Genomic DNA, 26,717 nt, shown 5'->3' on the forward strand with positions numbered 1-26,717 from the left:
CATGTGGTCTTTTCTAAAGCGATAAGTTTATCGTTCCACCCTGTATATCCTCTGACTGTTTACTATATATATCCACCGATTTTGCATTTATAGGCACTTAATTTCCGTCACCTTTCTGTTCCTGGTTTTTTTTTGGTTAGAATTTAAGGGTGATTTTCTTTTTTGACTGAGTTCGAATCCCCTGACCAGCAGGGAGTATCACTTCCTACACTGCTGATTGTGTAAGCATGAAAAACTAGTGTCTGCACGCATAAAAATAATGGCACATGTTTACGATTTTCCCCAGCGTATTATAAACACCCCACAACCTCCCCATGTTAAGAACGGCTTTCAGATTAAACACCCCCAACCTCGAAAACCGTTCTTAACATGGAGAGGTTGGGGTGGATGTTTATTCCGAAAGCCGTTCTTAACATGAGGTGGTTGAAGGTGTTTATACTACGCTGGGACAGGTCGTAAAAAAATACCAAAATAATTTTTAAATATTTCTTCTAAAAGTGCGTGCGTGCGCGCGTGTGTGTGTATGTGTACGCGCGTGTGGGAGAGAGAGAGAGCGTAAGTTTACGTTTACATATTTATATATTTTTCTTTCCACAGGGACTAAATTAGGCAATAGGCCAGTTTTTAATAAGTGTAACTATTTCAAATAGGGCACAGTCGATTAGGACAAAGATAAAGAAAAAAATTACATAAATCAAGGATTTGTGGCTGATGTCATATACAAAGTAAAATATACTAATTAGTGAATGAAAAAAAAGAAGCAATTTCATAATTACTAATAATTAAGTGTCGTCATTTCCCTAATTTACGAGACAGTAAATAGAAGTATCATTGTTTGTGGCGCCAAAATATCCATCCACAACCTATACCTCCACTCACTCTCTCTCATTCTGTATCTCTTCCTCTCTTGCCTTCGAATGTTTATTTAGAAAGGTTTATTTTTGTTGTGCGAGTACAAATAAACGTTATCAGAATGTTGAATTCTCATAATCAAATATGGCGAAACTGCATTTGTACATAATTAAACGGGTTGAAGTATTCGTTTAATGGATACGTTTTCAGACTATGTAAAATTCCAAATTCTATAATCATTTATTTCTCTGCTATATCCCTTTGATCATTTCCCATTTAAACGATAGTCTTTCTCTGCTCGATTTTATTTTACACGAAAGCTGTTACACTGAGTTTTAATTTGATCCCTCCTTTGTAAGACATTTAGATCAAGAACTCATCTTATTACCCCAGCTGAGAATAACTTTCTTTCTTTCTTTCCTGCATATTTGGTGTTACCAGATCAGGTTTTCTGAAGATAATGGTTTCCTGATCTAAAATGCACCAAACATTAATCTTTTTTATTTATTTATTTATTTATTTGCGGACTGTTATCTTTATCTTCATAATTTTTATTTCACGACGTTTCGGCCAACTTTTCCTCTGGACTTCGTCAGGTCGTTAACCACGACATGATAGGAATACTGAGTCTCTTAACTGTAACTTCAGTCTTGACTGCCTTCCATAGTTGTTTTGACTAACTATACCAGAGGAATAGTTGACTGAAACGTTATCAAACAACAACTATGAAGATGAGGATAATAGTCCGCAAATAAATGGATATACAAATTACTCATGTCGGAAACTACAAAATTTAAATGAGATTTTCTTATTCAGCATAGTCGAAAACCTTCAAAAGTCATCATTTTAAAGAAAATTGTGGAGGTTGACCGAATGTAAAATTTACCCTTTTTTATTATTAAATTGTTAGGTGGAAGCACGGAATAGTTTTTTTTACATGGGGGGGTCACCACTTATGAAGGGCCGAATGCCACTCGGGGATAAGGGTTATTGCGTGTACAGTAATCAGTGTTACAAAACACCAACCCTTCCCATGTTAAGAATGGCTTCCGAAATAATAACGTTATTTTAGAACTGTAGTAAATGTGCACAAGTACAAAATTTCCTTAGGAAGATGTTTTTTTTCTCATACTTTTGGATGGTAGCAGACGACGGCAAAGTGGACGGAGAACATGGTAGCGGACATGTAAGGAAGCTCTTCACCAACCGGGTAGCTTTCGGCGATGTGAGTTAATATGGAGACAAACGGATCACTGTGCGCTGATCCCAACCACATTCGCGCTGGGGGGGGGGGTATTCATAGCTGTATATCAGTTTGATAATGCACGCGATTTCCAGCCGTGATTTTGCGAAGAAGCTCCCAGTTTGGATTGCTGTCCACCATCGAGATTTAACATTCCCATATCTCCCGCCGTAGCCGTCGATAATGCTTCCCCTTTTTGCTAAGATGTATTAACTTGCATGTAAGAAATGATGGATTTTTTTTTTTTTTTTTACAATTGGTATCCAAATTCTCGTCTGTTGTTTGGGCGCACACGCGCGTCGAGTTGAAACTCAGCGCGCGGTGTTGTGATTGGCTGATCGCCATGTTACGTTAGGCAGCAGCTGAACCCGAGCTGTTGACGCCGTGTTCCGAGGAAAGCTGAGGCGAAACTGAGTTACATCTGGTTCAAAAGATGCAAAAGTACCAAATAGATTTGAATGTTTCAATATTATTTCTTTTCAATAGGTGATTCGTTACTTAACATAAAAAAATATATTAAAAACATGAAACATCTATATATTGTTTTTATAATTTTTTTTGTTTTGTTCTTCTTTGTAGTAAGATTGTATAAAAATCGGAGAAAAATTTGCACAAACTTTTCGAAAAGTACGAGTTATCGACCCCCTGCTTTTTGGCTGAGAAACGATCTCTATCGGCCCTTCTTGAAGCTAAAATACACACATTCGTTTCATGTTCCTGAGCTGCAGAAGTACTCTTTTTTACGAAGGGTATTTACAATAAAATGTCATAGTGTTTGTTACACAATGTTATAAGAAACCTATGCGGCGTTATTGGAGGTCGTATCTTTGATAGAGCAAGTATGTAAAAAAGCCCTGTTGCCCAGGAAGAGTAACATTAATATTTTGTTCGGAAGTACCCGGGATAAAAAGTGATATACAGAGTGTATTCAAACGAAAATTCATGTTTCGTTTTTATATGGTCAGGGCAACGCCGGGTAGCTCTGTCAGGATATATATATATATATATATATATATATATATATATATATATATATATATATATATATATATGTATATATATATATATATATAAGGAACTTTATCTGTGTGTGTAAGTTCGTTCTTAAACAGTTGGGTTGATTTTTTTTGTAAACTTCACACAAATGTACATTATATGCTTAGCAGTGTCCTTGGATAGGTTTTGTATTGGAATGTCTCCGATAAGTATTGAAAATCGAAAAAATCTGATGAAAGAAGAAACAGACGATTTTGATTCAAATTAACACCTTATACAGCCTAACATTACCAGTGCATTTGCGAAGTTATATTACCGCACAAGCAGAAAGGCCCGAGATATAAAATCAACACTAGGTTCTTTGATATGACAGGGGCGTTATGGAAATGAATGTTTCTGTTTAAAGCACAATTGGACCATAGCCTTGCATTTAAAATTTTTAAGTTAAATATGGGAGGGTAAAACATTTGTTGATCCTCATTCAATTCCCGGGCAACGTTAGTCTCCATGCTAGTATATATATATATATATATATATATATATATATATATATAACAACCCTGATAAACAACAATTTTACCTATAAAATTTTCGATAAGCATATAAAACTCTATTTAATCCACAATAAAAACATAAATCCTAACCCTGACATAAACGACACCATCAAAGTTATTATGAAAACGAACTACACATTAACTACAAAACAAACGAAAAAATAATAACAAACCTAATTAAAAGATACACCAGCCTCATCAATCAGAGCAAAATGATTAAACTAATATTATACTAAATTTAAAAGCTCCGATTTAATAATTAAAAACAATAATGATACTAACACCGAAAATACTCACTTTAAAAACTCATACAACGCATACATAGGCCACACCACAAGAACACTCTCCCGACGACTAACCTATCATTTAGCTGACAATAGCGCCACAAAACAACACCTAACATACCACCATAAAAGCTTACAGTCAATTAGCCTAATAGAAATATCTTAACTAACAATACTAAAATTCGATATCTTAATAATTGCACATGAAGACTAAAATTACAGAAGCCATACTAATTAAAAACTACAGCCCGTTCTCATTTAATACCGGGAAAAATATACTAACAGTATTCAATAACTAACAATAAACTAAATAAATAAAATAAGAAAATCGAAATTAAAAATAAAAATAATTCGCTCCTACCCATCCTGTGCCCACCTTTATCACCAATAAAATAAAAAAAAAAATTTTAAATTAAAATTAAAATTAAAAAAAAAATTTTTTTTCAAAGAAGCTAACTATAAATACACCAAGCCTCAATAAAGAAAAGGAAAACGACAACAACAATCGCTCCTGACGACGATCAGTAAGAAAGCTTGAGAAGAATATAGCTGAACAATAACTTTTGGGCGCCATAATATAAAACACATCAGTCGAAATAAAAAAGACCGTTCGACGAATTGAAAAGATATCCAACAAAATCGGAAGAAAGAATTCTGACGTATTCAATCAGACGTGCTTGAATAATGACTTGCTGCCAATATATATATATAATATATATATATATATATATATATATATATATATATATATATATATATATATATATATATATATATAATGTTATAATATCGACGATATATCTTCAAGGTAATGCTCAATATACGTACTTTGGTCTGGAAACGTTTGATATCAGTTATAAGCTCTAGAAACCAAAACTAATTAATATTTTTATTGTAAAAAATGTTACAGATGAAATTTGTGCGATAATACATTCTTATTCCTACTTATGGGATAAATAAACACTACCTCTGTGGCAGGATCACAGGGACAATAAACCTGTGTTTAAATTCGTAACATACTTCAACAAAACATGACAAGATTACACCAAAAGTTTACACTAAAGAAAATGTACGGCACTCATAAGAAAGACATGTGCCTCTTGAGTGTTAGGGTCTCTTGCAAAAGCAAATATGGGGGGGTCGGCATTCTGCGAATTTTGTCTAGTCTTATTCCAGATAATCGGATGCAGCATGCTATCATTCTAGGAAATAAATATAATCAGTTGAAATCAAAGACGTGATTCATAAACAAAACTAAATTATTAGTAAAATAACACCAATAGAAAGAAACTCTTTTGCACTTGGATTATATAATCCCGGATTTTTACCCGACTTACCAGACAAGCAGCAAAATTTCTGTTTTTACTGAAAAGATCTTTTAATGCCGGAAAGTTTTCCATCCTGAAAATGTTGTACCTAGAACTGCTAGGCTTTGGAATTCCCTCCCTGTTTCCTACTTCCCCTATTGCATGCAGAAATTTAAGTATAATTTGGACCGAAATCTCAGTGCTCAACTCCCTACTTAGGATGCGCCTGTAGGCATGGTTCCTAAAGTAGCTCTTACATCTCAGTAACAATTTGACCAGTTTTGTGTGAATGTGAATGAAAATAGATATCAACGATTGTCAAAACAATCTCTTGTGATGCGTTATGTAATAAATAATTTAATGACTTTTTATTACATTTAATGACACTTTGTTTGGTAATATATATATATGTTTGTGTGTGTGTGTGTGTGTGTGTGTGTGTGTGTGTGTGTGTGTGTGTGTGTGTGTGTGTGTTAACGTGTATGTATGCATAGATATATAGAGAAAAGGAGTAAGAGAGAACGTAGTGTGTCATTAAATTAAATACTGATTCAAAGAATGCATTCCAAAAGGTGTCACCGAATGCAATATAAAGGCACGTAAAGAATGTGTCATAATTATAGAAACGAATCCGTACACATTTTAAATTTTTTTCATAACACAATACCAATTCAGCTGCAAGTTAAAAAATTTAATTTTATAGATGAGACACATTAGTGTCAGATCACTGGAGTAAGCCAACGTTGAGCCAGGCTAAAAAGTTGATGCGTGACAATTTATAATTAATAAGCGATGTTAGCTTAATATTAAACCCAGGAGTATCGTGGTATAAACGTTAATAAGAGAGCATAGTCCTGTCACCGGAAGTGCCGAAAAAACTATTGAATCATTTGTCAGCTCCAGAAAGTACGTGTCTCGTCATACAATCCTCTAACTATATAACAGTCATATGAGTCATGAGTAGGGCTATGACAACAGAATATTCTTAAACATTGTTTTGAATCTCGAGTGTATATCCGACACAGTTAGACATAGTTAATCAACCGAGAACCACGTCACTCTATATAAAAGCATATAAGATATCAACGGATAACAGTCGAGAGTCAAAACAATGAAAAGAATATGCTGTTGTCCTAGCCCTAGCCATGAGATAGAGCACTGTTTCTATATTTGGGAAAGTGCCACTTAGAGTGCTCGATGTTTTGCCTTGACGTAAGACGCTAAAAATTACGTGAATATAAACACTTAACAACGTTAAGTGTTATGTGAATAGATTCTGATCTTTAAAAAAAAATTCTTCCCCCTTTGTCCGAAACATCGCTCATTGAATGTGAGAACTAAAAGAACAAAATGAGGGAAACTAGAGTAACTAGATTTCCGAAAGTAAACGCAAAGTCGATCTTTTACTTCCCTAAGATAACTACTCAAATATTCTCCTAAAATTTATGTATTATAATTATATTTTTTACAAATCTCTCTCTCGCTAGCTTTGCATATTTGTTCGAGTAATTATATTTTTTCAAACATAGTTACGTTTTTTTACGTAATTTATTTTAATATAGTTTATTTAAACCTGTGCAATCTATTAGGATCGTCGCTGATTTAACAATAATTGTTTTGGCAATATTATCTGCTGGATTCGTACTGATACTGTTGTTTGTATTTAAAGATTTCTTAACATTGGGTGGGGGAATTTGTACATTAGGTCCATTATACATTGTACATTAGAATGACGGCTTTAATAGGTATTCGACTATGCTGATTAAGAAAATATCTTTCAAATTTTACGGAGACAAGTACTTATAGAGATATAAAGACCAGTATTATGCACTATAATTAACTGTACGTACACGCGATAAACGAATCTAATTCTCTCGTGCCGTCGCTACCACTTTCCATTTTTTTTTTTTTTTTTAGCATTTGTGGGCGGGTATGCTAACAAATCACGGTTAAATTTGGGGAAATTATTTTTCCACACCTAAAAAAGAGGGTCGTCTACCCCGAAAGCCGTGGGGATATTGGGGGTGTCTATTCCGAAAGTCGTTCTTAACACAGGGAGTTTGGGATGTCTATTCCAAACGCTGTTCTTAAAATGACAATAAAAAGAAGTGAAGTGAAAAAGTCGTAACTGTTCTGTTTTACCGTGGCTACCGAGAGTAAGAAGGAGGCCAATACATATGACAGCGTAACGTCATTTCCTGATTAAGTTGTATGTATAGCATTTTTCACGGCAGTATTTTATTTTTATTTATTTATTTATTTTTTTTTTTACGATCGGTGAATTTTCAATATTTTAACACCGGGCGTAATTTATTTCTTTGAAATATATTTAAAACTTCAAGTTTTTGTTTTTTTTATAACATTTTAACTGTAAATAATTTACATGATAGGTTTGTTTTACTATACGCATAGATTCGAAAAAGTTGTCAAAAAGAAAACAAATATATAACAAATAAAATATATCGACAACATTGTATGATTTTCGAAGCGATTACACGTTTTAAAGTGAGTAAATAACTAAAAACCTTTCCAGATAGGCAGAAGAGTAACTTATCTTGCCTTTGATAACATTTATTTTGTATATATTTGATTTTTGTAACTTTTTCGAATCTATGTGTTATGTTTGCAAATAACGTATAAGGCAATACAAATGAGGACTCAACAAACAAAGGTAGATCAATAAGAAGTGTATTAGGAAAAGTATATTTACATAATGGTTGTCAGGTAAGAGAGTCTTGGCTGGAGAACATATCTGCTCTCGGCTCGGCCTTCGGTGACTTCTGGTAAACATGCACTAACCGAGTCTTTTTATTTATGTGTAATATTATCCACATATGTAAATGAGTGGGTGCCACTACAACACCCTCCTCCCAAGATTTGAAGTCACACAGATTTCAATATTTTTTTCTCTTGGGATTTAACATTAATGGTTCATTAAACTTTCTTTTTCTACCTGATCTTCGGGGTTCAGGTGTATATTGAGGCCGTTCCAAATTAAAGGATTCGTATATGATGTCCATGGTTTCCTCCTTTTCGACTGCTGTTGTATAATCACCATCTTGAATGTGGCGTTTTTTTTATTTAATTCAGATGCCTTTTATGTATATTTTGTGGACCTTTAATCATGTATGTACAATCACCAATGCGTTTATCCACAACTCCACATTCCCAGTTATTTCTGTAGCACTTGAAATATACTCGATATCTCGAGTTATATTTCTTTCTTGTCATGTGTGTAGTGTTTCGGACAATTGCCTGTCTTGGCAATAGTTTATCAAACGCCGATTTCACCTTTCTGGCAAACATTAAATCAGCTGGTGATATGTTTGACGGTGTATTAGGGTGCGGTGTTATCCTATATATTTGCAAAAATTGTTGCAAAGCTTTTTCCGTTGGTATCCCAATGGATATTTTCAACGCTCGTTTTAACGTGTCCACGAACCTCTCCACGAGGCCGTTCGACCTTGGATGGTACGGAGGAGTAGTGATATGCTTTACTTGGAACGTGTCACAAAATTCCTTAAAATCTGTTGATATGAATTGAGTTCCATTGTCAGTGACCAATGTGTCTGGTACACCAAATCGTGCAAATAACTCGTGTAGGAATCCTATTGAGTTGTTCGTTGTTGGATCCCTGCAACGCATTACCTCAGGCCATTTTGTGTAACTATCTACTACAATTAAGTAGTAATTTTCTCCTACTGGACCAGCGAAGTCCATGTGGATTCTCGACCATGGGTGGTCGGTTTTCGGCCAAAGTTTGTGTACTATAGGTGGGGATTTTGCCGCTAACTGGCATCCTTCACATCTATTTATTGTTGTAGCTATGTCGATATCCATGTTACGCCAATATACGTAGCTTCTCATTAGAGACTTCATCCGATTTATCCCCGGATGTCCTGTGTGGAAGTCTCTCAAAATCCTCTTCTGCAACGTTTTAGGTATTACTACTCTCTCGCTGTATAATAACACATCGTTACATATGGAAAAAATTTCCTGAACCTTTTTGTCATTTATAATTTTTTCTTTTATATCATTTATGTATTCATCTTTATCTGCTTCTCTTTTAATATCCGACAATGTTACCGGTAGTTCTTTAATGATGTTTGCTACCACATTTTTCACCTCGACATTTGTTCGAATTGCCGCAATCACTGATTCTTCCAAATTATGCTTCTGTGGTATCAGCCTCGAAAGTCCATCCGCATGGCAAATATTTTTCGATGCTAGATGTTGTATCTGGAAATCATAATTCAATAGGATCGTACCCCAGCGCAGCAATCTATTTGCGGTGTATACAGGCAATCCTTTTTTTGATCCGTAGATTATGACTAATGGTTTATGGTCGGTTTCAAGTATAAAATGTCTACCATATAAATATCGGTGGAACTTAGCCACTGCAAAGATTATACTCAACGCTTCTTTTTCAATCTGCGAATACTCCTTCTCTGCTGGAAGCAGAGTTCTCGAAGCATGAGCTATCGGCTTTCTAGATCCATTAAGCATGATATGTTGAATGCATGCTCCTACGCCGTAGGAACTAGCGTCACTAGCAACGACTATATTTAATTTTGTGTCATAGTGAGTTAGAAATAATTCAGATGTCAGTGCGCTCTTTATTTTGTCAAAAGCGGTTTTACACTCTTGCGTCCAATTCCAAGGTGTGTCCGTTTTTAGCAGCTCATTTAAGGGAGCTCGCAAATTATGCATCCCTTCAATAAACGATTGGTAATAATTTGCGAGACCTAAGAAACTCTGCAAGGTTGTTACGTTATTATTATTACGGCATGTTTTTTTTTATTGCCGCAGATCTTTCTGGGTCTGGACGTCGCCACTCTTTATTTATTATATGTCCAAGATACTTAATTTCACTCATACAACAGTCGCATTTATTTTCTTTTACTTTAAACCTGAATTCTTGTATCCGAGTGAATACTTGTTAAAACAATGACTATTTCGTTCATCTAAACTTGTATTCCTTAGAAAGGTCAATCGTTGCGTTGTACTCTTTTTGTTTTAGTGAGTTCTTTCCATTTCTTCGTCAAACTGTTATATTTGACGTTCATCTTCGTCACCAACTGTTATGTTTGCAAATAACGTATAAGGCAATACAAATGAGGACTCAACAAACAAAGGTAGATCAATAAGAAGTGTATTAGGAAAAGTATATTTACATAATGGTTGTCAGGTAAGAGAGTCTTGGCTGGAGAACATATCTGCTCTCGGCTCGGCCTGGAATTTAATATATTCTTATTGGTGGAAGAGTTGACCAGAAGACAAAGACTTGAACAACAAACGGAAACAGCAAGGACTACTACCACTGATTTCGATCACTTTAAACAGTTCATATACGGTAAGAACCCCTCACTTTTAAAATTTCTTTTTTTACTTTCTATTCTTATTCTAATGGACCATACTATGAGTGTTGTTTTTTTTTTGTTTTTGTTATATAAATCAGTAAAAATTCAAATAATAGAGAGAGAGATTATCATTGTTATCATCTCGTTTCATGAAGAAATAAAAGCTACTGTTGTGTCAAATGGCATGATGTCAGATGCATTTGATGTTACAAAAGGCACCAAACAAGAGTGTGCAATGGGCCCTGTGCTCTTTTACATTTTTCAAAGAATTTCATGACACTATTAAAATTTCCTTGCTTTTTGTGTACGATATTGAGTAAGTTGCATTCGCCCTTTCATTTAAAAATTCTAGAAACTATTTTTATTAAGTCTTTGAGACCTTCTCTTTGCAAGCAAAAAGAAAATATTTTAGGACTTAATTTAGTTTCTATGTAATTTTTCCCCCGTTTATTTTTAGCTTTTTTTTTCTCCCCCGCCATATTCATGACTTTTTTTTTAATCGTATTTTCCTCGATTTAGCTCTGTTGAGCGAGGAACGAAACCTGGTAAGCTAACCTTTATTTCAATTTTTTAATTTTTTTAAATCATCATGTTGATGGGTCTGTATTTAGCCATTATTAAATTCTGTACTCCCCGAAAAAAATTCATATATATATATATATATATATATATATATATATATATATATATATATATATATATATATATATATATATATATATATATATATATATATATATATATATATGGTTGCTGTCTACTCCGTTAGAGATTTTTCAGGTTTCGCCTTCTCTTGTATCAAGCATAGAATACACAGAAAATAACTGAAACTCTTAAAAGTGCCTGTGCGTTTCTTTCTTTACATTGAAATTAAGCTTGCACATCATGTAGTCCACATTTTGATAAAGGTACGGAGGATCCTATGACATATTGAATGAGACTGTCAGGTTTTTAATTAAAGTTTACCTTCTTTTCACACTCTCCAGAAGCCTCATCTATTCTGTTAGCTCTTAACAGGGGATAGTAACACTCCGATTATGGGGACCATATTCAGAGTTTGTTAGTTTCTCTTCTCTTGGATGTACTGCCTTTACTATGGAGATCCATCAACACGCGCGCGCGCACACGCACACATACACATATATATATACATATATATATATATATATATATATATATATATATATATATATACATATATATAGTTCGAAGAATAAGAGATTAGAGTTTGCAAACAGGTATGTAATTTTGACATATGAAAATTGGGCAAAAGTATTTTTCAGTGATGAAAGCAAGTTTAATTTATTTGGAAATGATGGAAAAAACAATGTAAAGAGACGTATTGGTGAAAGATTAAGTGCAAAGTGTACTAAGAAAACTGTCATGTTTGGGTGCGGAAGCGTCATGGTATTTGGAATGTTTTCTAGCCAAAGTACAACGCCTTTTGTCCGGTTACAAACTCATGTAAACGCACAAATCTATAAAAACATTGTTCAAGATCATGTTGCGCCAATCATACAGAATTTAGGTTTCGATAGGGCTACCTTTATGCAAGATAATGCCCCATGTCACAAGGCAAAGGTGTTAATGAGTTACCTTAGCGAACAAGATGTCGAAATTATGAATTGGCCAACGCAAAGCCTAACTTAAATCAAATAGAAAATCTCTGGAAGACCTTAGAAGTGAATGTTATGGAAAGAAATCCCACTAACACGGAGGATTTGTGGATGAAGCTTCAAGAAGAATGGTCTAAAAATAGTATCGAGGATTGTCAAGAACTGATTCGTTTTTGCAGTCGAAGATGTGCAGCTGTCATTCGATTTGCTTTTTTTTAGGGGGGGGCTTTCGATTTGCTTTTTATTTGTCGTTTTATGTTTCTAATGTAATCCCCCCCAATTGAATTTGTCATATTTTGCGGTTTGTTTTGTTTATTAAATTATCAGGTGAGAGTAGAGAATGTTCTCATAAAAAATAATTTAATTTATCGTTATTTTATGTTTCCAATGTAATTCTCGCTCCCAGAAAAAACAAATTGCTTTTGTCAGATTTTGCGCCCCCCCCCCTCAATCGCCAAACTTGAAAAATGCTAGAGGTTACATGTCTCGTTGAACACTTGGTGACCAAAAAGTGGGTGCTCATTTTATGTTAAATTTATATAGAAAAGTGGTCCCACACACTACCATGTTACTATTTTTTTCCAAAATTTCTTCTCTCATATTTATAAAGGCTGTTTAAGTGTATTAGGCTGAAAAAAAAGTAGATCTCCATATTTTATTTTTCTGTGTCACGTCGTATAAAGTTACCTTTTTAATTAGAAAATTAAGTTTGCAATCGATGAAATTAACGCGGAAAAAGAAAAAAAAGGTGTAAATTGTGGAATTTAGATGGGGGCAGCAGATCTTCATTTTTTTTAGGTATTAAACGACGCTGAATTATATGGTAAAAATTTACCGATTTCTGTATTGCCGTTTAAGGAATAAAATAAAACAAACAAATGAAATCTTTTCAGGTTGTTTTTTTTTTTGTAAGTGTTTTTTTTAATATTTAAAAAAAACAATAAAAGCCAAACATTTTTCTATCTACACGGAATTATTTTTCTAGCTAAGAGCTTAATGAAATTACCAAATGATATTTGGTGAACGTTTGTTTTTTATGCATAGTATCTAGGGGCAAATAACTTTTTAAAAAGTTAAAAAAAAAAAGGTCGCTGTTGGAAATATTAGTTCTAAAATAAATTAAATTAAATATATTATCAATATAATTGTTGTTAAAAAATTATTAAATAACAAGTTTAAATAGAATACTTAAAATAATTCTCTCGCTAAAAACATTAACTAAGATACCGCTATTTAGTAAAATCGATTTTTCTTAATGCCATATGCAAATAATGGGATCTCTTCATTGTATATTTTTGCAAGTATCATACTATATATAGAAATAAATGAAAGATTAAAGTAAGACATGTTTTGTATACATTAATCAAATTGTGAACAAACAAACAAACAAACAGACAGGAATACGAATTTATATATATATATATATATAACATGTTCTCGTTGCCTCTACCATGGTTGGGTAGAAGTCCTAAGTTATTTACAATCGTATTTTGAATGTTGCTCGCAATGAGGATTGAACCTTCAATCTACGACAGAAAGACTCCCAAATTCGACAAGATATACCTAAAGGTTGGAGATTACATCGACTGAAACGCTGTGAAACCTTTGTAAAGCATGAAAAATGTTACAGGTTGTGGTATTACATAACTCGAGAAGGGTTGCTATGCCATAAGACAACCAATTTTTCATGCCTGAGTATATATAGCATAACTGTTTATCGGTAACATTAAATTAAAAATAATATAGAATAATAAACACAACTCTTGTTGTTATTGAGAAAAGTGCGGACCGACGAACGGACGAACAGACGAACGGACGAACGGATGAACGGACGAGAGTTAACTCCTTTTGTCGGGGGGGGGGAGCAAAAACTGATGCTTTTAACATTGAACAGAGAGAATTAGTTCATATTTACTCATGAATAGGATCGGTTATGTTTCTTGACTCCGTGACTTCTACAATATCTAATATATAAACTTATAATGTTGGATTTTAAAAGTTAGACCCAAATAGCATTTAAGTTGACAAATCAAACTTTGCTTCTGAATAGCCATTGTAAATTGCCTTAGCTTAACGAGCACGTCTCCATTGCTACAGATCGTGGAAACACTTTCAGTCTGCTCTCGACCTGCAAAACCAGCAGGACATGGATAAAACTTCGTGATACATTTTTTTTTGGGGGGGGGGGTCCGACAAACAACAGCTAAAACCAATACTATTTCAATAAGACCGAAAATATTTAAGAATATCGGTAGGTCATACGTTAACATTGTTTCGTGACGTCATGCCAAAGCATTTTTCAAGCATTAAAAATTTTAACGTTGGGTGTACGATTCTGTCTTGTTTGAGTTTGTATTCAAACACAGGCATCGCCTTAGACTGCTTGATTAATGAGCTAGTAAAAAGTTGCCATCTGCATTAAGGGGTACTTATACGCAGTCCTGCGGACTAAATAATTTTAAATTATAGTTCCTTGCGAAAACATTATCATCGACCAAAAAGTTGCATAATACATAAAACACACACACACACACACATATATATATATATATATATATATATATATATATATATATATATATATATATATATGTCTGTCTGCCTGTCTGTCTGCATGTCTGTCTCCATATTTTCAAACTCTATCTCCTCTGAAACTAAAAGTCGCAGAGCGGCGTTAGGGCTCCAAATGATTGCATTTTTTAAGGACCATTCTTTTATGGTTCTTCAGCCGGTTAAAATTGCTTTAAAAGGGTCAAAAATGGCTCAAAATTGAAAAAGAATCGTTAAACATTTTGTACATTCATCTTAGTTTATTTTTAATTTTTAATCGGTTCACATGCGTGTCATGTTGGTACAGTGGTAACGTCACCAGCTTTGAATGCTTCGGTTTCGATTCTTGCTAAATGCATCCACATAGTTTTTTTTTGTTTTTTTAAAACTTTTCCACTCTATAACAATATATACAAAATCTAGGCAAATTAAAATATCATATTTAAGCGTATTTGACACACGGGCAAAGCCGGGTGTCCCCCCTCCGCTAATATATATATATATATATATATATATATATATATATATATATATATACTTCAGAATTATGTAATGCAATAAATCTACTGGTATGTAAATCCAGTGATTATCGGTCTTACAAAATATCATTGGCTATAATATTTGATAAAGACAATCCCAGGTAAATAAAAATTGCTCAATATACCAGATAGAGCAAATAAATCATAATTTAATCATTTAAATTTTATGATGTGAAACGGTTAAATTTCAAATCTAGAATTTTTATTATATACAAGACCAAAAGTACATTTCAATAAGTATAATTCCTTAACGTATAGGTTTTCGATATTTACCCATCTTCTAAGCGTAAAAAACATTAGCAAATATTATAATGGTGTATACCTAATTAGCTAAATGCACAGAACATAGAAAATCATAATTAAAAATTATAAATAAATATATTTAAATATTTTGAATAAAATAATTAAAATTATGAAATTAAATTATAATCAAATATTTACCGGATATTTACCGGATGTCTCATGTAACCAAAGGAGAAACCAAGGAACCATACTTACTTCGGGTTGTTACCTTGTGCCTTGGAAGAATTACGATACACATTGGATCCTTTTACCTTCCTGCTACCAAAAACTCTCACTTCAAGATTTACCATAAAATTTGGATATGAAGTTCAATATCCTTTTCATTCTGAACCAATATCTAATTTCCCTTACTCTATGATTTAAAAACTTTAAAAACTTTTAATTATGATTTTCTGTGTTTATTACATTAAGCAAATTAGGTATAAACCATTACAATATTTGCTGTTACTTTTTCCTCTGAGGAGAAGGGTAAACATCGAAAACCTATAGATTGAGGAAATATACTTATTGAAATGTATTCTTTGTCTTGCATGTAATAAAAATTCTAGATTTGAAATTTAACCGTTCCACATTATAACATTTAAATTACTGAATTATGATATACACACACACATATATATATATGTATATATATACATATATATATACACACATATATATATGTATATATATATGTATATGTACATATATGTCTATATATATATATATATATATATATATATATATATTTAAAGGAGATTAGAACAATAGTCTAAATAGCAGAGTGTATTTTAATTTAATAGTATAATTACTAGTTTAATTAAAATACAGGGAAAGAAAAAGTGCTCGTTGTAATTTAGATACATACAGTGATGATCATATTTATTGGCACGGTAAAATAAAAGTTAAATTTTGTCTAATAAATTCTAAAAAAGGGATTAAATTAAAGAAAATAACAAAGTATATTATGTATTTTTAACTGGCCTTTCCGATGCAGCAATCGGATTTTAGAAAAAATAAATAACAAAGGAACAACAAACATAATTGCAAAAAACCCTTGTTCAAAATTATTGGCACGGCTTTGTTTTTCTTTTAGTATCAGTATAATATCAATCAATTTCCGGTTTACGTGCTTTCTGAACTTTTTTATAGCCATATTATGCTTGTTTAACGCTAATTCAGTGAATAATTTTTTTCAGATAATTTTTAGATAGCGATTTATTTAAACTATTATAAGTGACTAAATTATAATTTTCAATCGCCATGGTTAAAACTAAGGAACACAGCGAAGACGTCAGGAAGCTTGTTGTAGCATGCCATACCAATGGGGAGGGCTATGATAAGATTTCAAAGAAGCTAAACCTTCCCAAATCCACTGTTAGAGCCATAATAAACAAGTTCAAATCGCAAGGCCACGTTATGAGTTTAGAGGGTAGAGGGAGAAAAAGGATTCTTTCCCCAAGAGATGAACGGAAAATTGTTCGACAAGTAAAACAAAACCCAAGGATCTCTGTTGGGGAGATTGTTGATGAACAGAGCACCTCTGGAGTGAATGTATCTCGACATACAGTTGGTAGAGTTTTGAAGAGAGCTGGTTTAAAAGCATGTCGTCCGAGAAAGACTCCCTTATTGAAGCCTATGCACCTGAAAGCAAGGCTAGCCTTTGCAAAACGTCATATTGATAAAGATGTTGCATTCTGGAAACGTGTTCTATGGACTGACGAAACGAAAATAGAGTTATTTGGCCATAATAAAGTGTCTTATATTTACAGAAAATCTGGCGAAGCTTTCCTGCCTAAGAACACCATACCCACAGTGAAGCACGGTGGAGGCAGTTTGATGTTTTGGGGATCCTTTGCTGCCTCTGGACCAGGGCGACTTGTTAAGGTCACAGGTAGCATAAAAAAGGAAGATTATGTTAAAATATTGGATGAAAACCTGAAAGACTCTGCTAAAGAGCTCTCACTTGGTCGTCGTTGGTGGTTCATGCAAGATAATGACCCAAAGCATTCGGCTAAACTGACTAAGAAATGGCTTGAGGACAATCATATTAATGTTTTGGAGTGGCCATCACAAAGCCCAGACCTTAATCCAATTGAAAATTTATGGAGAACATTAAAATTGAGGGTAATGCAAAGGAAGCCTAAGAATCTTATTCAATTGGAGGATTATTGTCAGGAAGAGTGGGCTAAAATTACTACTGAAGAGTGCAACAACTTGGTTGTAAACTATGAAAAGCGACTGAGGAAGGTAATCAAGGCCAAAGGCTATACAATTGATTATTAAATAAATCGTGCCAATAATTTTGAACAAGGATTTTTGCAATTATGTTTGTTGTTCCTTTGTTATTTATTTTTTCTAAAATCCGATTGCTGCATCGGAAAGGCCAGTTAAAAATACATAATATACTTTGTTATTTTCTTTAATTTAATCCCTTTTTTAGAATTTATTAGACAAAATTTAACTTTTATTTTACCGTGCCAATAAATATGATCATCACTGTATATTTCGGCCTTTTGGATTATTTTGGACCATCTTCCAATTACGTGATTTCCTTGGATTTTACTTGTGCAAATGGAGACTCAATTAACTTTCTTGGAGTTATATTTTTGGATTATACCGTCATTGGATTATTTACCTTTCACCAGACTATCCTTTCCCGTGTAATCACCTTTTTCTTCACCATATACCCTCTGCTTCACTTTTTGTTTTCAAGTAAGATCTTTGATTTACTTTCAGTTTCATCAAATACTTTTGTATGCAAAATCCGATCTCGCATTTTGCTAATTCCTACCCTCTGATGAGAAGGAAAGTATTTCTTCGAAACTCCGCGGATTAAGGACTATCCACTTATCAAGTGTTTCCTTTTCCGATTAGATATGTTTTTAACTCTTTTTCAAAGTGCTTTAACATGTTTTATTAACTTTTTGCTCATATATATATATATAAATATATATATATATATATATATATATATATATATATATATATATATATATATATATATATATATAGTGTAGCAGATTAATTCTCCAAATTCCAAATATCAATTTTTCTCAGTTGGTAAAAAGGTATCCAATATTGTTTCGCATTGCGAATATTGATATAAAGTATTTGTTCATGCATATTTATGTACAGATTCACTGCCAACCTAATTGACCGATTATTCTGAATTTTGGAACACAGCTGCTAGAAGTAAGGAATACAAACGTGGATTATATTTCATGCAAAGAATATGAAGAAGCAAAAACCCTCTATGAAAATTATTACAATAGATATAAGACATAAATTAAGAAGTATTCGCTAAATGTCAATTTGTTTGGATTATTTGAAAATGTTTTAGGGGTACAATACGGGTACAATTCACCATTTAAAAATTAATATATTTTAGATTTGTATCGTATTTGATGAATAGTCATTAGACACGAATTTAGTACATTTTGTTGAATTAAAATTTCTTCTAAATACCTCTTAAGCTTAAGCCTTAAATTTGACATTTTTTAGAATCAGAATCATTTAATGTGTTTTGATCAAAATTGGAATAAAAATTCCAAACATAAGGTTTAGTAGCGTTATATGTCGATTTAAATCTTCTTAGGTAGACATCTCTTCGAGAAATTAATGTTACATGTTCGAATGAGGCTCTTCTCATATATATATATATATATATATATATATATATATATATATATATACTGAAGAAATGCTGGTTTTGAAATTTTTCAAACGACATAATGCTTGAAATTGTCAAACTAGACATGGAAACAATTGTAACGTAAATTGAAATACACTTTTTGTTGCCACCAACACCTTGTTTTGAAGTCTTGTTTTTGCTTACACAGTATATTAATGCTCAATTATAAAATTTGATAATCTTGTAGCTTACTCTTTAAGTCAACCATTTTTGGCTTAAAACTCGTTGGTATATGAAAATTTACTGAATTTCACGAACTCAGTATAATTACATATATATATATATATATATATATATATATATATAGTAAGTTATATATATATATATATATATATATATATATATATATATATATATATATATATATATATATATATGTATAGAGAGAGAGAAGAAGGGAAAAAAAGAGAGAGAGTGAGAGAGTGAAAGATGGGGAGAAAATTCGTATTTATTAGAATAAAATTAATTTTTTTATTCCATATTATATTACACCCAATATATAGTCATGATTTCAAAAATAGAAAAATATGATTTGAGTGGCATAAGTAAGAATTGAAACCGAATGTAAAATGGATAACGGAAATCGTTTAAAAACTTATGACGATCATTAAAAAAAAGAAGAAAAGAAGTGAAAAGGGAAAAAGACAGAAAAAGAAAATGCTTAAAAATAGAAAGGTGATAGAGGAAAGAGCAGATAAAAAATACGGAGATAGATATAAAATATATATAAAAGGGATATATATATGTGTGTGTGTGTGTGTGTGTGTGTGTGTGTGTGTGTGTGTGTGTGTGTGTGTGTGTGTGTGTGTGCACGCGCGTGTGCGTGAGAAGTTTACGCGGATTGATTAGCGTTTCGACAGTTTTATATCGTCGTCAGGACTCCAAATGGCGACGGCACGGAAATGTCAAAAAGTTGAGCGATCCGTATAAACTCCTAATAAAGTTTGTATAATTTTATTTATTCATGACCTCTATGCAAGTCTTGAGCACTTTTAAAAGTGATTGGTATTTAGTTCACATTAACAATATACAAAAATTTAATTGATCAAATATATATAAATGTAGATATATAGATGTACATAATGTTACTTTGTTTTAAAGTAATGTATGAATTTTTCGAATAATTGAAAGCGTTGCGCGGTTTTAAGAAGTGCGCGTTTTTGTTTTGATTTTGTGTTTCTTTTTTTTTTATATTTTAGCAGTGTGCGTTATTTTTGTGCATTATTTTACAAAAAATTTGTTACTTTTCGTCTCTTACGAAGTTTAACGTGCTCTCCTATAAATACCATTATATGAAAGCTAATTACTTAGTAATATTTAATTCAACAGAAATAGCTTGGCGTTTTTAATATCATAATTTTCAATCAACAACAAAAAAAACGCACAACAATAATAAAAGAATAAATACATTCACTTATCAAAATCAGGTAACCCGATGATTATGGTTTATATAATTGTATTTATATTTATTTTTGTTTATATAATTTTATTTATAAAATTATTATATATATAAAATTATATATATATATATATATATATATATACATTCACTTATCATATATATATATATATATATATATATATATATATATATATATATATATATATATATATATATATGTAGCTCTCCATTTAGGGGGTACCAATATATGTAGCTCTCCATTTAGGGGGTACCAAATTGGTCAAAGGGGAAATTATTCCCAGCTCGCATTTAGGTAAAAGTGCACTTTCGTATAAATAATCGAATTTATTAAAAAAAAGTATCGCTAACAAAAACAAATAAAAACATATATATATATATATAATGTATATTACCACACAGACTGAAAGGCCCGACATATAAAACCCACAGTGGGTTCTTTGATATGACAGCGACACATTCGAAATGATTGTTCCTGTTTAAAGCACAATCGAACCATGATACTTGATGTTTTCATTTTAAATTTAAATTCTAACTCTAACCATTATCTATGCACAATCAGTAAGATCGGGCATATAAAATCAACAGGAGGTTCTTTGATATGACAGGTGCGCGTTCGAAATGAAAGTGTCTGTTTAGAGCACAATTAAAGCATGCTACTTACTTTTGAATTTTAAAACTTAATTGAAGCCATCATATATTAAAATATTTTTAAAATCAATAGTAGGTTCTCTACAGTGCAATGTTTTTTTAATTCAATTTTCACATCAAACAAGATACAGTGCTACTTTGAAGCAGAGGGCTACTATAAGGGGCATAAGTTGCAGGGATATTATGAAGGGAGATGAGTAGCAAGATGTCTGTTCACATTAAACTTGAACTTCGGCATATCAGTACAGTTGGGGAAGCAGAATCCCGGAAGGAAGTTCTAAAGTCTAGCAGTTCTGGGAAAGAAACTATTGGAGTTCAAGGCTTTCTTACACCTAGGGATCTCTACTGTATAGGGTGGGATTTAGCTGCTTGTCGGGTTTGTCGGGGGTATTTACGTCGAGGCGGGTACAAGTGCTTGTAGTTTGTCAGAGCATTTACAATTAAAGTACTTGTAGAACAGGCAGAGGGAGGCAACATTTCGTCGATGGGACAGAGACTGAAGCCTAGGTGTCAGTTCAGGACCTATCAGGTTGGCGACTCTATTCTGAACCCTGTCCAGGATGAGAGCCTAGTAGCAGATGCACCAACCCAAATGTGAAAACAGTACTCCATATATTGGCGAATGGTGGCTTCATAGAGGTACAGAATTCTTTCAGACGTAAGTAGCTTTCTAGCACGGTAAAGGGATCCCACCCTCTTTCGCAGCAGCCTTGGCAATCCTCTCAATGTATCTATTCCAGTTCATCTTTCCTGTGAACGTTAGGCAGAGTATTACTACAATGTATTGTGGCATAAGTCACTGTGGGAAGGCATGTGAAGCTTCCTCCCGGTGCACCACAATGGCTCCCCAATGCAGGCAATCAATCGATTTGATTGAAAAATGGGCGATTTCACCGATTTCGATGACAATAAAAATATTGGAGTGTGAAATATTTGTTGATCATCATTCAATCCCGGACAACGTCGAGTCTTCGTGCTATTCTAATTAAAAAGGCATTGTGTGTGTGTGTTTGTTTGTGTGTGTGTGTGTGAGAGAGAGAGAAAGAGAGATAGAGAGTTCTTTATGGATTCCGAAATGATTGGTTTTATTTTTATGAAATTTTACACAAACGTACTTTATGTATTTGGCAGTGTTTTTAGATAGATGTTTTATCGGAATATTTTCGATAAGTATCATTAATCGATAATCGAAAAATCCAATGAAAAGGAATAGGCGATTTTGACCAAATTTAACATCTAATAGAGCTTAACATTACAAGTGTGTTTGAGAAGTTTGATTACTATACAAATAGAAAGACCAGACAAATAAAATCAACATTAGGCTCTTTGGTATGACAAAGGCGAGTTTGATATGAATGTTTCTGTTTAGAGAACAATTGAACTATGATACTTGACCATTGCATTTTAAAGTTTAATTCATACCTTTATATATATAAAAATAAACAGTAGGTTCTCTACAGTGCAATGTAGACTACCATGACGTTTCTGAATTTTTAGATGATGATTTGTTGTTCGTATTATTTAGATTCATCGCACTATTGTTCTCATCTTGAGAGTGGTTTTCACAATGTTTCGGTCGATGTAACCTCCGACCTTCTTTAGGTGTGTCTTGTCGAACTCGGGAATGTTTCTGTTGAACTCTATCCTATCATAGCTGACGGAACAAGAACATGCTACCCATGTAAAGTAAATAAAGGGTTCTGCTCGAAAATCCGTCCAAATTTCCGAGTTGGGCAGAAACATTTCCGAGTTCAACACCAAAAGAAGGTCGGAGGTTACGTCGACCGAAACTTTGTGAAAATGACACCCAAGATGAGAACAGTAGTCCGATGAATCCAAATAATACAGACTATCATGTATTGCGAACTAAATCACTGCGAGGAGGCATGTGAAGTTTTCTCTCAATTCAGCGTGTTGGGTCCCCAACTAATTGATTTGATTCAAAAATCGACAATAAAAAAACACGAGAGTGGAAACATTTGTTGCTCATCATTCAATCCCGGGCAACGTTTGGTCTCCCTGCTGGTTTTAAATAATTGAAAGCAGTGCTCACATTAAAACGGTATGCGTTTTTTTTGTTTGTTTTTTGTTTGTTTTTTTTTAATCAGTGTTTGTCGTTTTATACAATACATTGTTACTTTTCGTCTCTCAATAGCTTAAACGTCTTCTCTCATAAAAAACAAGTACATAAAAATCTAATTGCTTAAATAAACAGAGACTGGTGGCGTTTTTATTAAAATCATAATTTTCTAATCAGGGCAAAAAGAAAAAACAAAAAAACTCACAACAATAATAAAACAAAAAAAAAATTCACTTACCAAAAACAGGTATCCGATGATTACGATTTCACTGGTTGTAATTGACTTCATTGTCTCGACTTGAACCATCAGCGGGGTTCTCTTTGTGAATCTTAAAGATAGATTGAATTTGCGTTTGTGGCAGCGAAACCCGTTTATCTTTTATATACGGACGAGCAGACGCTATAGCCGCCAACACCAACCTGAACCTAACATGCTGATTCAAAAGGAGTGGTTCATTATCTTTCTAGGCCGCTGTTACAAAATTAGCAGGAAACACCAACGTAAAACCATGTATGGCAGTTTGCTAATTATCATCTACATCTCCCGAAAAATAACCCAGTCTAATATCACGAAACCTTCTTATAATTCCATATAGTCTAGTGGGGAGTGATTTTTTCTTATCCTTACAATCCGTTGCAATATTTCCCTACACTTTCGTCATTTTTCATCGAAGATGCTCTACTGAGACCCAAAATTTGATTCTTTCCCCATAAAACATCCATAACAAAAACTCCAGTAAATAACTTTTTTTTCTGTGTATCTAAAAACATGGGGATTTCACATTCATTCAACACGAATCAGATGATTATTGTTGGCATTCGTTTCCCCGATGTCTTTCGAGTTAGAATTTTTTTAGAAAAAAAACGTCGGGTAATTGCAGAAGGTTGTCAAGATTTTAAGTGAAAGTGTTTCTGTGGAATGAAATTGATTCGAACTTGGCACACTAGGTTATCAATCTTTATCGTTAACCACTTAACTATCGTCAACTCACATGAAATTATTTTCTGTAGTTCTCTCTCTCTGTCTCTCTCTCTTTCTCTCACTCTCTCTCTCTCTCTCTCTCTCTCTCTCTCTCTCTCTCTCTCTCTCTCTCTCCCTATCTATCTATCTATCTATCTATCTGCATTTCTCTGTATCTCTCATTCTCTCTCCCTCTCTTATTGTTCGCTTTTTGTACTGGCTTTTCGGGATTATTTGGTGTTATTCACTTATTCATTTCGTATTAATCAGACGACACTATTGTTGGCATGCGTTTCTCCTATATCTTTCTTGTTAGAATTCTTTCTAGTAATACACAGGGGGACCACGTGAAGGTTGGCAACATCTTAAGTGAAGGTGTTTCTGTGAAACCAGCTTGGATTTCACATGTATAGCTTTTTTTCAGAACTTCGCATCACTGAAACACATTGACACACGACTGCTTCTCTGTAAGCTGCAACATGGTCGTCTTCAAATCTAATGTCAAACATACTTACATAACTGTCCTGTTAATTAATCAACTTTTATCCATTTCATCGTTTTCAATCCTCTCATAGCATTATTCACCATATAGCTGATGATCTTGTTCACTTATCCTCGATTGGCATTTGGCCTCGATAAGTAGTGTCTCCTTGCTATATAAGAATTAATTTAACTCTTGTATCCCAATCTTTTTAAGTAGTTCTTTTCATGCAGTTTTTTTCTCTTTGTTGTTTCTAATGGGTGTCTGACTGGCTTAATAGATGATGTAGATGACTATGGAACCGAATATATAGTGCCTTAATCTTACTTCATACTAGATTGATGGAAATATATTAATTCACAATCATTCGAAATTAATAGCAATTTTCCTCTAATTGCATACAATATACAATCGTTTATGATAAGTATTTCTTTCAATATTCAATAGCTTAAAACAGGTTGATATGCATTTTTCTCTGGACTCATTTACTGTTTTATTAACGTAACGTAATATAAATTTTATATTCTACGTCTACACTAAATTTGTCACTACTTTAAGGACCTGTGAATTGGTTTCGTTTGGTTATCTCACGGCATATCAACCTTTTCGGGCTATTTAATGGCGAATCCAGTTATTTTAGAAACAGTTTCTATGCTTCAAGTTCTTTATATATTTAAATATTTATTTGTAGAGTTCGGTTTGTTTGGGTTTTTTTTGTTTGTTTGTTTGTTTGTTTGTTTGTTTGTTTTTTGTTTTAAGGCATATTGTCAAAACCAAACAAAAATTGTATTCGTTCTTTCTTCTGTAACTGGTTACTTTTTGACACTAATTGTTTTTATTGCTTTTTTCTAACATGTTTACGGACACCTGTCCTCGGTGTTATTCATTTAAATCTATATTTTATATTCTACGTTTATACCCAACTTGTCACTTCTCTGATGACTATAAAATAACTCAAGTAAATTTGATATGCCGTAACTCAAATCAAACCAATTTTTGCCTTTTCTTCAACTACTGGCTTCTTCTTGACACTCATTGTTTTGGCTGTTTTATTTTATCTAACGTGTTCACAAACACTTGTTTTAGTGTTATTTATTTAGATCTATATTTTATATTCTACGCCTTTGCCCAACTTGTCATTACTCTGAGAACTATAAGATCAACTAAGTCATTTTGTACCTGACTTTATACCTCAACAACACCGTTTTAAAAAGGGTAACATCTCCGACATAACTTCAGAACAAATAACAACTTGTGTTCATCTTATCATATCCATGAATCGTTTACGAAGTGTATTCTTTTCAGTATTAAACAACTTAAAAATAATTGATGTTCCGTAAGGCAGAGAAACAGAACATAACCAAATAATCTTTAACCCTTTGCCTACTTCCGGCTTCTTCTCGGGACGGGACTCATTTGCTGTTATTTTTTTAACCTAACATAATATAAATTTTATATTCTACGCCTATACTAAACTTGTCACTACTTTGAGGACTGTGAACTGGTTTAGTTTGGTTTGGTTCTTTGTTTTTACGACATATCAACCCTTTTTGGGTTATTTGATGCCGAATCCAGTTATTTTGGAAATAATATTTATGTTGCATCCAGTTATTTTATCAAAGGTTTTTTATTCTTTAAGCGTTTTGTATCTTCAATCGCTAGTTTGTAGTGTTTGGTTTGGTTGTTTTATAGTGGATTTTATCGTTTTTGTTTCCTGTCCTGCAGAACATGAATGAGTTTTGTAATGGGAGAGAGAAAAGGTTACAGTATTAATGTTTTGTACATTTTAAGTTAGGAAACCGGTAAGGAAGTGGAGGAGATAGGAAGGGAAAGGGGAAACGGGAAGA

General features: G+C 33.0%; 1 protein-coding gene across 2 annotated transcripts in view; it reads right to left on the reverse strand.

Moving 5' to 3' along the window:
- LOC145259935 (matrilin-1-like) overlaps window positions 1-23,851 on the reverse strand; it is a 66,287-nt gene extending 42,436 nt beyond the window's left edge. Inside the window, exon 1 of one of the 2 annotated variants that reach the window (XM_080117898.1) lies at window positions 23,667-23,851. In XM_080117898.1, the coding sequence (XP_079974024.1) occupies window positions 23,667-23,735 (69 nt within the window). In that variant the 5' untranslated portion in view covers window positions 23,736-23,851. The remainder of the gene's footprint in view (window positions 1-23,666) is intronic. The other variant, XM_080117897.1, reaches the window with a different exon arrangement.
- Window positions 23,852-26,717: the final 2,866 nt, after the last annotated feature.

The sequence above is a fragment of the Euprymna scolopes genome, chromosome 35, assembly GCF_053919585.1.
Source record: "Euprymna scolopes isolate OS-2025 chromosome 35, ASM5391958v1, whole genome shotgun sequence".
NCBI classification, from domain to species: domain Eukaryota; kingdom Metazoa; phylum Mollusca; class Cephalopoda; order Sepiida; family Sepiolidae; genus Euprymna; species Euprymna scolopes.